This window comes from Blastomyces gilchristii (genome assembly GCF_000003855.2).
Source record: "Blastomyces gilchristii SLH14081 genomic scaffold supercont1.3, whole genome shotgun sequence".
Taxonomy (NCBI): domain Eukaryota; kingdom Fungi; phylum Ascomycota; class Eurotiomycetes; order Onygenales; family Ajellomycetaceae; genus Blastomyces; species Blastomyces gilchristii.
In genome coordinates, this window is record NW_003101680.1 from 5,841,642 (window position 1) to 5,856,874 (window position 15,233).

General features: G+C 29.8%; 1 protein-coding gene across 1 annotated transcript; it reads right to left on the reverse strand.

Annotated features, from left to right (window-relative positions):
• Positions 1–12,846: 12,846 nt before the first annotated feature.
• BDBG_16623 (uncharacterized protein) lies at positions 12,847–13,211 on the reverse strand (the record flags this gene model as incomplete). The annotated part of the gene is made up of 2 exons (XM_031724541.1): positions 12,847–12,990; positions 13,132–13,211. Coding segments are annotated over 2 exons (223 nt in total), but the record flags the coding sequence as incomplete, so codon positions are not given.
• Positions 13,212–15,233: the final 2,022 nt, after the last annotated feature.

A 15,233-nucleotide genomic window follows, 5' to 3' on the forward strand; every position in this document is an offset into this window, starting at 1 on the left:
TCGACATGAGGTAAGAGCGGACCGGAACTCTTCCGTGCCTTAGTTCAACTACTATTTGATGTAAAACTGTGTAATGGGATCAGTCAAATTAGTAATGAGACTATCAAAAAATCTGATCTTGGTCTCAGACATAGTCACTCGGTCAGTCTACTCATCTCTGTCAATGAAATTGTCAGAATATTACATATTATTAGTGTAATAGTTGAATATATACTCTCAACAATTTTTTATAACTCTAGAATTAATTTAATGTGTAAATTTATCAGATCATTTTGAAGATAGCAGTTAAATTCAGTTTTACAAGCATGTAGTTTTACCTGATTTTCAGTTGTAATCATGTGATTCAAAGATTGCTTGAGTCAGCATATGATTCCAGATGTACACCGGCTTTTTATATATATTATTAGACTGACCGTGTAACCGTGTCTAGAACCAGGACCAGATTTTTTGATAGTCTCATTATCAATTGAACTGATCTCATTACACAGTTTTAACATTAGATAGTAGTTTCATACTGTCTCAGTGAGACTTACTGTCTACTCTTGTCACATTTTTCAAATGAGATCATGATTTCCACTTGTCAATTAAAATTATTTTTATTGCTTTAAATGACTTTAAATCTCATTTGAGCATTATCAAAAAGCATTACTTTTTAAAAAATTAAAAACAGTCTGCAAAAAACCTTAAAATGTCTAAAAGTAGTAACTTTATGTCAAGAATGAAACTAAATGAAATCAAATGAAATCACTGTCTCATTTTTTTCAAGTCATGATTTCATTTTAAGATCTGATATATAGTCACTTTACATGTTTTTTTAATGACTAGTCCCAGCAGGATTCACACCAAGAAATGTATAGAACCCGATCAAATGAAATCAAATGTGAAATTCATGATTCCAGCGACTAGTCTATATATTATACTAAATTAATTAGTGGCTGCTATGACCTCTTTACATTTATAAGCATGTTTAGAAGCAGTTATGTTATTATTTAGCAGTTATATTATTATTATTATTATTCTTCAATTATAGATGTATGCAGTCAGAGACTATGACATCTACCTGAGAACTTTTAGTTCTCAGGGTTTTTCCTATATCTATAAAGTTAACTATTATAAATTCACCAATTTCAGATCTGCAAAATCAGAAAATTCCAGCCCAGAATATAAAAACTGTTTATAAATTGCAGTATTTTAACATCTTCTGATACTTTGAAATCATTTGACAATATCATGACAAAAGAAAAGAGAACACAGTCTTAAAGATAGACACATTAAATAGATAGATAGAAATGAATAGAAAGAAAAACTAAAGTAAAAAGAGACTGCAACAAAACAAATTATCAAAAGATAGTATATAGCTGTTTTAACAGACTATATCTGATCAATTTCCTCCTCTTCATATTCAGATATTTCTGAATTTAGCCATTTTCTCATAGCTGCTTAAGTTTCTGATAGAAAGTCAATTAAGTATTTAATTCCTGTCTCAGTTGAGAATAAGAATCTCATATTTAATTAATTTAGATCATACTTCTCTTTGAAACTGACTCTGAGACTATTGTATAATGCACAGTGTATCATAATATACTCAGAATTCTCATTTGTATTGCACAATGAGTATTCTATTGAATCAAATCTATCATCAAATCTTTGTATATAAGATTTGAAATAGTCATATCCTAGTTTCAGCTGCATTATAGATGAGAATATTTTCTTTTTACATTTGATTGAACAAGATTTTCACTTGGATTTTGTTTCAAATCTTGAATAATGTATACTCTTCTTTTATTTCTGCCAGTGTTTATTTCACTTATCTAAACAAGAATCTTTTATCTTTCTATTTATAAAAGACCAGGACACAATTTTTTGAATAGATCTGCTTAATTCTGAACTCTTTTTTACAGCTGAATCAGTCAATTCATTATCATGAATATTCATATGAACAGGAACTCAGTGCAGATGAATTATTAGCTTTGATATTATTCTCTTTTGAATTTTCAAAACAGAGTTTAAAATCAGTTCAAGATTTATTTAATCATTATGAATCTGACTATTTCTAAGTCTTTTTAAAGCAGCTTGACTATTAGAGAATATTCATGTCTCTTTCAAACTATTTTCTCTTTTATAAGATTTTATTTCAATGAGTTTGAAAGCTTTCACTATTACAAATAGTTCAGCATCAAAGACTTCAGATTCACTGTCTAGATTTTAGAAATCTGAAATAAAATCAATCTTATCTTTAGTATAAGCAATGCCTGTGTCTACTGTATTCAAATTCTCATTTTTTGAGTCATCTGAATAAAAAAGAATAGAGTCTTCTCTATTAATTGTAGAAATTCTCTTCAAATGCTATTTATATTCTTTCTTTTTAGATAGTTCACTTATTTACAAGTCTATAAGAGAATGAAGCTTTTCTCTCCAGAGAGATATCTTCTCATGATCAACTTTTTCAATATTTAAAGAAGAAAATTGATCTTTAATCAGTGAGCAAAGTCTGTATAGTTGAGAACACATTTTCTTTGAAGAATTATTTTCATTTCAATCAAGAAATTTATTTCAATCTAGTTCATTTCCAGAGTTAATTGATGATAATAATGAAGAGACTCTTTCTCTGATTATATGATTTAAGCTCATCTTCATGACTCATAGAATATCATTCATACAGGCTTTTTCAAATTGAATATTAGAAGATGAGATTGAAGCTTCACTTTTCATTACTTTAATAGAAGATGTTTTGAATACTCTCAGAATTCTTCTCAAAGCTCTGTTTTATAGACTTTGAAAGAGTTCAGTGAAATTATCCTGATTATTTCATTAAACTTGAACTTCATAATCAGCTACTGAGATAATACAGACTATGTATAACTGTCTCATAGTCTGAAAGAACAGACCTCTCTCAGTATTTAATGATCTGATTATACTATTCAGTAGTCTCTCTGTCTTGATGATTCTTTGTTGATTATGATATTTAAAATTCAACTTGGAGTTTAATCACACTTCTAGTCATTTGATATTCAAACTGGATTTAATCTCTTTATTTAAAAGAGTTAGGCATAGTTCTTTCTCATTGAATCTAGAAAAAAAGTGAATTAACTCAGTTTTATTTATATCAAATTGAATTAGATTGATATCTGCTCTAACAAAGATTTTCTTTACTGCTTTCTTAATCACTTCTAAGTTCTCTCTGATTGTTTTTAAGCTGTAGACTAGCCCAATATCATTCACATAACTCAGAGACCGCACTATTTTCATATCTCTATTTTTGAATAGATATGCAGTGTATATTGCAAATAAAATGAGTGAGATTGAAGATTCTTGTGATACTTCTATTTTCATCTCAGTCTTGTCTTGTTTCATTTCATCAAAGAATAGTTGTATGATTCTTTTAGATATAAAACAGTTAACTCATTTTATTAGAGAAAGTGACAGTTTTAACATCTTCAAAGTCTGAATTAACTTTGACTTTGAAACATGATCAAATGCTTCTTTTATATCAATAAAAACTGCAGTTGAGACCAGACCTTCATGCTTTGCTATTTGAATATTATTGTAAGAGGCCTACGCTGAATAGATCGGTATTTATATTGATAGGTCTTATATAACAAAGAGAAAAACATTAGAGAAGGAAAGAAAGAGAAAGTGTGAGAATCAGCATTTTAAGTGAATATTTATACATGTATGTAGTGATGTATGCAGTGGGGCTTTGAGGCAGAAGAATTCATATGCATTCGTGACGGCTGAGAATTGATGATCAAGAATGGCTGAGAATCGGAGCATACACATTTATGACGGCTGAGGATCAGTGATCAAGAATGGCTGAGAATCAAAGTGTATACATTCAAGAATGAAGTGATTGAAATCTGTGAAGTGTAATACAATAGTCTATATAATTGATCAGGCACAGCCTGTCATATTAGTCCCTCTCTTTCAGCAGCAGTTTTCATCAGTTAAGAGCTGCTGTTTCAGATAATATAGAACTCAGAGTTCAGATCAGTCAATCATAGCTAACTTATTTCATAAGATATTATCAGCTGCAGCTGTATAATCTCTCATTGAGAATATCTTCAATCTCTCACTTAAGCTAATTACCTTCTTCTATGATCTCTGACAGTTATCAGTTGAAAGTCAGTTAAGAAGAGAACAGATTGATGATAGTGCAGTGAAGCAAGCTTGTATGAAAGATATCATGAATTTCTGATAATATGTCAAGACAGTAGTTATGACTGTCTAGAACTTCTATCACTTTATATTTGATATAGCAGTAATCTAGCATATAAGATGAACATATAATTCATATATTCTTAAGATTCAATCATATCCGATCTTCTATTTTATATTATTCAGCAGAATCTTAGTAAATATTGATTCAATCTTCTTAATTCTTTTTAGCACTCATTATAAAGACTTCTACTCAATCATGAGCATCTCAGAGTTTTGTTACTATATTATCAGTGATCTGAATTGAACTGCAGAGATTCAGTGTGAACTGTGTGATCTCTAGAAGATTTAAAATCTTTATATAATAATTATGTGTAAGAAAGAACAGACTTATATCTATTGAAATAACATCTTAATCATTGATAGTGATCTCTGTATGTAGAAGAAGGTTATGTCAGTCATCTTATAAGTAGTTACAGAACTTATAAAGATAATTCTTTACAGTCTAAATTATTCATTCTAATGCATTATCAGTCTCAGAGTGATAGATAGTTAATTAACAGTGTATAATCTTAAGAACTTGACAGATTCTTGTTCAGAGAGTACTCATAAATTGACAGCTCTGATCTGATACTATAGATCTTAGTAATTCATATATTTAATAGAACAGGCTCTGTAGCAAAGCTTCAGTGACTTGTTCAGTATTCATTTTATTATAACATTTTAATATTATATCTTTACTTAATCAATTCACAATAATCATGATGTTTCTATAACCTTTACTCTCAGAAAGATTAATAGCAAAGTCAATTATCACATCTTATCAGATTCTATTAGAGATATTAAGTAGTTTCAGCAGATCTTTTCTACAGTTCTTTTATAAGATAATAGAAGAATAATAGTTGCAGTTTCAGATAAAGTGTCTGATACTATTTAATATCTTAGATTAGTAGAACTCTCAGAAGATCATTCTATACAGTTGTTCATAATCTGAATAGTCAGTTATATACAAATCATGCATCTCTTGCATTATTCACATGTATAAGAGTTCAGAGTGAGAGACTCAGCATCATTCACAGAATCATAGAGTGCTATTATCATCAATTGAACATTCTGAGATATCAGTTCTTATACATAGTTCTGGAGAAAATCAGGTTACTTCTTGATATACTGCTTCAGTGAGTACTTGAAGAAGTTCATCAGTTTGAGCTGTTATATATCACAATTCATTCAGTGTAGATTCAGAGAATGTTCTGATCAGTGAAGTATGTATAGTGTCATGAGTGATCTCATTATAATTAACTAATATCTTCAGATTCAAGAGTCAGTGTTCTTAATTTATTCAGTATGTATCTGTTACATGAGACAGTATATCTTATTCTCATTATAAAAGAGCATCTGTCATCAAGTTCTGACTATCAAGGTGATAGTGTATTATAAAATGAAAGCAGCTTAGAAACTTCAATCATTATATCTATGATTTAGTGAGTTTACAGATCATTGTAAAGTATTTGAGAGTCTTATAATCTATAATAATCTTAAATTCAGAGATACTTCAGAGTTCAGAGTCTCATTCTTCTAGACAGTGTATAATCATGAGAAGTGTCTTATCATAGATCTCATAATTGCATTCAGCAGAACTCAGTTTCTTAGACATAAAGATGCATAATTATAGAACATCTTCATTATTATATTATAATATCACTTCTTCTATTACATAGTCAGAGAAATCAGCTTCAATAACTGTCTCTCAATCAGAGTTAAATATTATTAGCAGAGAGATATTGATGAACATCTTCTTCATCTGTGTGAATGCAGCTTCAGTATTCACTGATCACTGAAATACTGAGTTCTTCTTAACAAGTTCTGTAAGTGATCTTACAATATCTGAGAAGTTTTGTATCAATCATTAATAGAAGTTAGTAAATCTGATGAAGCTTCATACATCTTTCACAGTACACAGAGCTTCTCATTCAAGAATGATAGAGACTTTATCAGAATTCATTCAAATTCTCTTATCAGCTTCTATAATAAAACCCAGATATTTGATACTCTTGACTTCAAAATTATACTTATTAATATCTATCATTAGTTCTGCTTCTCATAGTTGTTGTAATATCTTCTATCCATGTTCTTGATATTCTTTTCTGAACTCATCAGTGAAGATGAGAATGTTATCAAGATATGCAGATATGAATTCATCAAGAAAATCTCAGAGTACTCAGTTGATATACTTCTGAAATATACTAAGAGTGTTAGTCAGTCTGAAGAGAGTAACTATTCATTCAAAGAGATCATATTATGTTCAGAATACTGTAAGTCACTTATCTTCTTCAGTGATATGAATCTTATGAAACACAGTAATGATATCTAGTTTTGTAAATTATTGAGCTTGTTCAATGCAAGCTAAGATTTCATTGATGAGAGATAGTAGATAGCAGTCTTTCTTTGTTATTCTGTTCAGTTCTCAATAGTTTACACAGAATCAGAGTCTCTTATCTGATTTCTTTGCAAAGAGAATAAGGACTGTGATAGAAGAATTGCTAATATGTATGAATTCTTTATTCAATAGATTATTGAGTGTCTTTTGAAGAAGAAGAAGTTTATCTTAAGACATGTTATAAAGAGAGTCTTATGATGATTCAGAGTTCTTATCATTCTTCTTCTCTCACTTGATACTGTGATTCACTTCAGAATCTTGTAAGAAGAATATGTTTATAATATTATCTTATCAGAAGATATCTAGATCTTCATGATATTGTTAAGAGAGTTTTGTATGAGAATCTGTTATTATAACACACAATAACTTTTCTAGAGTCTTTTTAATATTAGATAGACTGATAAAATAGATTGCTATATAATTCTGCTGTTAGCAACTTCTTTTTCAGAGTACTTCATACACATTGACAGAGATCTGTGTCAGATTCATGATCTTGTGAATGTCATCTTTATGAATTCTATTATTATTAGAGAATATCAAGCTTCTGTTTCAAGTGTTTAATAAGATATCTTGTTCAGATAGTCAGATGAGTTCTAACATAAGATTGTAATCAAGATTATCAACTTCATATACATAAGTATCTTCATATTGATGTTTTCTCACATCTATGATTCACTTCATCATATAACAGATACAAATGTCTTTTGAATCATTAAATTCTGTGAGAAGTCAGGGTTTTGATAAGAGAATACACTGAAGATTATAATGTCTTATAACTGAAGATTTTATCATTGTATAGTAGTATAGACTACTGTCTATCATAGCTTTTATATTATACATGTTATCAATCACAGTAGATATAAGAATTGTATTCATTGTTATTTTCTCTTTAAATTATTGTTATCTGATCTTTTCAAGCTTCTGTTTACAAATTTGAATAAAAGCTAATCTTTTTTCTGTTTCACTGAGATATTTTTATAGTTAGCTTCTGAATCTTCCTTCACTGTAATATGATTGACATGAACAGACACTGATTTATTCTTTAAGTGAGAAGGCACATAGACTGATTAGCAGTTGAAAGCAATGTGTTCTGATTAGTTACAGTTAATACACACTTCACATTGACATTAATCAGCAACTTCTTCAGAAGTGATCTCAGGGACTTAAAAGCCTGTTCAAATAGCAGAAACTCTTGCTTATACATAGACATTTGAATCTATTCAGTTCATAGCATCTGCATCATTGCTGTTCTTCAGCACAGATGTATGAGTGACTGAAGTGTAATATCTTCTATCACTGTTCTGTATACTCTTGAGCTTGATAAGACAGTCATTCAATATTCACAGCTGTGTGCAGAAATCTTCATAAGTCTGATCTTCATCTACACTTATAAGAATCTGTAAGAGTTTGAAAGTTAATGTCTTCTTGAGCATACTAATCTTTATTGAATTCTTTCAAGATTAATCATCTACTTCTAGAATCTTAATGTCAAAGTCAGAGATGAATGTTATAAGAGAAGTATTTCTCTGTCAGATACTCTGTAATCAATCTAACACATTCTGTTGCATGACAGTGTCTCAGAACAGAATATCAAGATATTTGATGATATTATCAGATATTTATAACACTGATTCACATGCTTTCATTCATAAATAAAACTTCTGTTTCATGCAATTCTTCAATTGTTTATTGATATACTAATCTTGATTAGTTAATAAATCAATGACATCTTCATCTACACTCAGTTTCATAAGCATTTTCATTCTTCATGATAAGTAGAGAGTGAGATTAAAAGCATTAAAATTTGCAGAAGTATCTCAGCATTCTTTCAGCACTTTTGTATTCAATTCTGTAGATGTTGAAATTACATGAGTTAATTATTAAATCTCTTCATATTGAAGTTATTAAGTTGCATGTATATCTGCTATCTGTTGCTGTTGTAATTGTAACATTACTCAGAGTCACTGTGATATCACTTCTATACTCACACTTGAGAGTTCTCTCATATTATTATTAGACATGGTTATATCATTTGTCAGATATGTGATATCTGTGAAATCTGAAGAAGTGTAATTGTATTCTCATACATCTGAGTATCAGAACTCTCAGGTCTTTCACTGACATTCTCTTATAAGATCTTACTCTCTTCATAAGATCTTGTTATAAGGTCAGAGTGACTGACAAGCAAGCTTCTATCTGAGAACTCAGTGTCTGCTTAACTGTTTGACTGTTTCTCTATTTCTTACACATTATTATGTGTTCAGATATCTCTTGATAGATAATTGTTTCTAATGAGAAGACAATGAATGTTTTTCTAGTGTAACAGGCCTACACTGAATAGATCAGTATTTATATTAATAGGTCTTATATAATAAAGAGAAAAACATTAGAGAAGGAAAGAAAGAGAAAGTGTGAGAATCAGCAATCAGAGTGAATATTTATACATGTATGTGATGACATATGTGATGGGGTTTCAGGGCGGAAAAATGTATATGCATTCATAGCAGCCGAGGATCGGCGATCGAGAATGGCTGAGAATTGAAGCATATGCATTCATGGCGGCTGAGGATCGGCGATTCAGAATGGCCGAGAATCAGAGCATACGAGTTCAAGAATGGAGCGGTTGGAATCTGTGGAGTGTAACAGAATAGTCTATATGATTGATCAGGCGCAGCCCTTCACAATCATGAACAACTGAGAGAACAGTGTCAATTGCAGAACATTGTTTTCTACCTCTCATTTATTTACTGAATAAAAGAGAATTATTAATAGAGCTTATAAAAGATAGTTGAGTAGCTATTATCTTTTCTAAAACCTTTCCTAGACAGTTCGATAGAGACATTACTCTATATGACTTAGAAATTGAAATTTTTCTATTAGGTTTTGCAAGAATCACTTCAGTGGCTTCTCTTCAATCAGCAGTTATACATTCTTCTGAACTACATTCTTTCTCATCAGATTCAGTGACACTTATGTGATCATGACATAAGCTGCTCTTACAAAGAAACTTTCACTATTTTACATCACTTATTCACTAATATTTTCATTCTTCAATCATCTTCTCTATCATTATCATTATTGAATACTATTGTCTTATTCAAGATTTCTGTCTCTTCTTCTGTTCAACATCTTATATCTGTTAATCTGTCATATTATATGCATTTCTAGCAATAACTCTCTGTTCTCATAATAAGCATTATTGTAGACTTGTAGTGCTTATACTGAGCAGTTTATTAGCAGTATGTATAATATATTATAAAATATGATCAGGACTTGTTTATCTTCTAACAATCATCAGAATATATTATTATGAATGACACATTTTCTTCATCTTCTTATACACTCTTGCTCTTCTTTCTCATCAGGTATCTGATCATGTTTTCTAATTATATGTGAATGGAGATACTGATGTGTTTGTTTTTATTTACATAGAATCTTCATATGTTGAGAGATTCACACCTGTCAATGTTCATGATCTCAATGTTAAATCATTGATTAAGAACTTGAGAGACGCGATAATAAAGAAATTGTCTGTGCTATGTGTGATCAGATCTTTTGTGTCTTTCTCTGCCTCTTCTGCTACTTCTTTTCAATCTTCTACACTTGCTTCTGTGTTCCATTCTCCCGCTTCTGCTACCTCTGTTTTTACTACTCTTACTTTCACTACTTCTGCTCTCACTACTTCTGCTTTCTCTGCCTCTGCTACTTCTGCTGTCATTACCAGCTCTTCTCATTTTAAGAAGATGTTGTATAGGCTTGATAAATCATGTTTCTTAGTGTGTACACTCTTACTCTTCTTATCAACTTCTAGAATAATTTATTGTATGAAGACTATATATAATACAACTAATTAATGCTCAGTTATAGATATTAATTATTATATTTATTTTAATTATTCATAGTAAGATAATTATGCATTAAATTAGAGAATTACTTCTCTTCTTAAGAGTGATAAGAGTATAAGTCTTTTCTTTTCATCTTCTTTTCTAACATTAATTTTTCTAGAGAAAATTATTATGAGTTTTGTCATATATAAAGTTATAATGTTCATGAACATTAAGAAACTTTTTACAACTGTTACATTTAATATTGCAGGTATATTCACTCTGATGAATATCTTCAGAATAATTAATCTATATCAGTCTATTCTCTAGTGTTTATCATCTGACTTCATGATACAGATGAAGAATATTCATGTTTTTAGAAAGAAGAATGTGAATGTTATACTATTTTACACTCACAGATATGAGACTTATATGTCTTATCTAAGATATTATTATAAGAATAAGGTATTTATACACTGTATTCTACTTTCTGTATTACTCTGTGTCTCTCTCTCTCTTTCTGAGAAGTCTTGTATATGTTGTAATTACATATACAACTCTAAGATTATTGAGTGTTTATTCAGGAACTATTCTTATCTCTGATTTTGTAATTATCATACACTAATAATAATTCTTAGTTGCTTTAGTGTCAGAGACTATTTTAATCAAAGATAATAACACTGCTGAGACTACTCTCTCTCACTCTTAAGCTTCTTATATTATTTTCTCTTTCATCATCTCTTCTGTGAGTAAGGTCATGTACACTTCAGATTATAAGTGTTCAGCTTCAGATAACTTCTGTCATTATTTATTCAGCTCTGTATCTTCTTATTTTTCTATTTCTTTCATCTTTATCTTCTCTACTCTGGCTTTTAATTCTGCGGGTCTTATACTCTTCTTCAATTTTTCTACACACATGTATACACATTTCTATATTGACATTTTAGTTAATCTTGTGATAAATGATATTAATATCATACACAGAGTGATAGAGAAATAAGAGATATATATAGTGTTATTACAAGAGCTGCTTACAGCTCTTAAATCTCTTACAGATCTTGAGTTTTGAGATTTTCTTTGTTTTTGACATTTTTCTTTTCAGGTGGCATAGTGTTGAAAATAGATTAAACATATGATGTATGAAAATGAATAATATATATATGATAACATTTGTCTTTTTTACAGCTCACTATGACAGTTGATGATTAATTCATCATTCATTATTTCTTTTCTCTTCTTATGCTTTTTCTTCGTCTGCTAGTTACTACTCTTACATGATCTCTATATAATACAATATTCAGTGACTAGATTCAGCAGCTTTTATATGATCTCATGCATTATACTGTCTCTCTTCACATGCTCAGACTACTATAGTAAATAGCTCATTAAAACTAATCTTACTTAATCTCTGAGCATTCTCAGAGATCAAGATAGCTTAATTTCACACATCTATGAATGTTTTAGATGCTTTATTCTCTGTTGTCTCTATGATTGAACTGATGTAAATAGTTGAATTTAACTCTGAATTTCTTTTTCTTCTGTAATCTGACTCATGTACAAGTCTGCTACTTTGAGACTGCTCTTTACTATGCTGTACCTACTGTCTGCAGTGCATTATTATATAACTGACTACAGTCTTATCACTTATTAAAGTGTGATATTTATCTGATTTCTTCATTACTTCTCATTCTTTTCTTATAATTATGAAAAGAGCAGAATAAGTGAGATTATCTGATTCATAAGAATCTATAATTTCTCTTACTTCATAAGACTTTTTAATTATAAGTCTCTTCTTTTTTAATACTGATAATAGTGCTGTAACTGATTATAATTCACTCAAGTCTTACATCTTCATCTTTATAAAATGTGAACTATTTATTAAGTTGTATAAGACTTATTTCTCTAATTCCTTCAATGCATATATTCTCAGAGAATGTAATTTAAGTATTTTATAGAGCTTAAACTATCTAGGTTGAAACTTCTCAGAACTCTCATTGTGTATAAGAACTCATATTTTCATCTTAAGACTCAATTTCTTAACTAGTGAGTCTTGTATTCTTTTTGACTGAATTGCTTGATTCAGAAGCAACTTATTAGCTTTTACATGTATGTGGCTGATCTCTTGCAATCATGATTTCATGTCTATAACTGCTGTGTCTGTGACTGTTGTATCTGCAATTTCTGTTCTCTTTCTCACCTTCTTCAAAGCATTCTCTGAGATGCGCGGATGCAATTCATACAACAGATAGAATGATAAACACTCGAAGACTGCATGCTGCTGAATTCGCGTGGCTAATAACACCTGACTGAGATATTCATCTTACAATCTTATAGACTTGCTTATTAGAATTTCACTTAAGTATTTCATCTTCCTGTTTATTCATGAATAGTATAATGTTGTTCTACAATATCTTGTCTGTATCTGACTTATGAAATACCTCATCACTTCTTCTACAAGGTTCACACTGTTATTAGTTAGAATCTCACATGATATTTCATAGTTACTATAGATCTCATCATGTAGAAACTTTATTATCATCTTCTCTATCATCTCTGAAACTGCTTTCATGACTGATCAGTTAGTAGCATAGTCAATAGCAGTGATTATTCAACAGTTTTCATTTGATATTTGTGATAATATATCTATGAGATTTATCTCTCATTATTTAAACAGTTGTATTGTACATTTTATCTGATGTTATACTGTCTTACATTCTAACTCTTTCTTAGATTCTTTCATAATCTGATAATTCAGACCCTTATAAGTGTACATCTGAATGTTCTGAGTCATGCTTGACTAGTACACTCTTCATTTAAGTATACTCATGAGTTCAGAGATTTCTAAGTGACTGAATTTCTTGTATATATAAGTTATTAAGTTACATTTAAATGTTTCAGATAGAGAGCTTCTACATATTATAGATCACAGTAAAGCACAGTATTATTTTTCAATTTTCTCAGCTTGAAGTTCAAAAGCATCTCTTCTACTACTTTTGTAAGATACATATTATTCAATATCTTGCTATTTTTTAAGCAAGAGATCATTGTATTCACTTATTCTGATTTCTTATATTCTCTCAGTACATTTGACATGAACTTCTGTTATATCTAATTCACAGAATTCTTACTCATGAAATTGAGTCTGTGACTGATTATATTAGATATTACAGTGTCTGATCTCTTTCAGTATTTAATATGAAGATTATATACTTAGAACTCTGAGATTCAATATACTAAGTGTTTAAAAGATTTCATTATTAATTATAGATAGATAAGGCATTTGTGATCTGTGATTACTGTTGTTATATATCTGTTATTAATATATCTATCTTATAATATCAGTATATATGTGGCGGGCTGCGCCTGATCAATCATATAGACTATTTCATTACACTTCATAGATTCCGCTGAAAGCTCCGATTCTCGGCCATTGTCAATCGCCGATCCTCCGCCGCCATGAACACATATAAATTCTCCCGCCCCGAAGCTCCACTGTGTACGCCATCACATATGTGTATAAATATTCACTTCAATTGCTGATTCTTGCACTTTCTCTTGCTTTTTCTTCTTTAACATTTTTCACTTTGTATTATAAGACCTATATATTATACTGATCTATTCAGTGCAGACTTCTTACACTTGAAAAATGTTTATTATCTTCTCATTAGAAACAATTATTCATTAAGAAGATATCTAAACATGTAACAATATGTAAGAAATAGAAAAATGATTAAACAGTTAAACAGACACTGAGTTCTTAAATAGAAGCTTACTCATCAGTTACTCTAACTCTGTAATAAGATCTTACAAAGAGAATATCAGTGAAAGATCTGAGAGTTCTAATACTCTAAATATATGAAATATTTATACAATTACACTTCTTCAGATTTCACAGTTATCACATATTAAATAAACAACATATGTAATGACAATATAAGAGAACTTATAAATATAAGTATAGACATAATATCACAGTGACTCTGAGCAATATTGAAATTACAATAACAATAAATAGCTGACATGCATGTGACTTAACAACTTTAATACAAGAAAATTCAACAATTAACTTATTAAGAAACTCACACAATTTCAATACTAACAGAATTGAATACAATACAAGCACTGAAAGAATGCTTAGATACTTCTGTATATTTCAATACTTCTGATCTCACTCTCTACTCATCATGAAGATTGAAAATGCTTATGAATCTGAGTGTAGATGAAGATGTTATCAGTTCACTAATTAATCAATATTGATATATCAATGAATAATTGAAGAATCATATAAAACAGAAGTTTTATTTATGAATGAAAGCATATGAATCAGTATTGCAAACATCTGATAATATTATTAAACATCTTAATATTCTGTTTCAAGACACTGTCACATAACAGAAAGTGTTAAATTAATTACAGAGTACTTAACAGAGAAACACTGCTCTCAGAACATTCATCACTGACTTTGACATCAAGATTTCAGAAGCAGATGATTAATCTTGAAAGAATTAAATGAAGATTAGCATTCTCAAGAAGACATTAACTTTTAAACTCTTACAGACTCTTGTAAGTGTAAATGAAGACTTAACTTATGAAGATTTCTGCACACAACTTCAGACATTGAACAATCATCTTATCAAGCTCAAGAGTATACAGAACAGTGGTAGAAGATAATACATCTCAGTCACTTATACACTGATATCTGTGCTGAAAAATAATATCAATGATGTAGATGTCATGAACTGAGTAGACTTGAATATCTATACATAAGTAAGTGTCTCTGCTGTCTGAACTGACTTCAGAGTTTCTGAAATCAC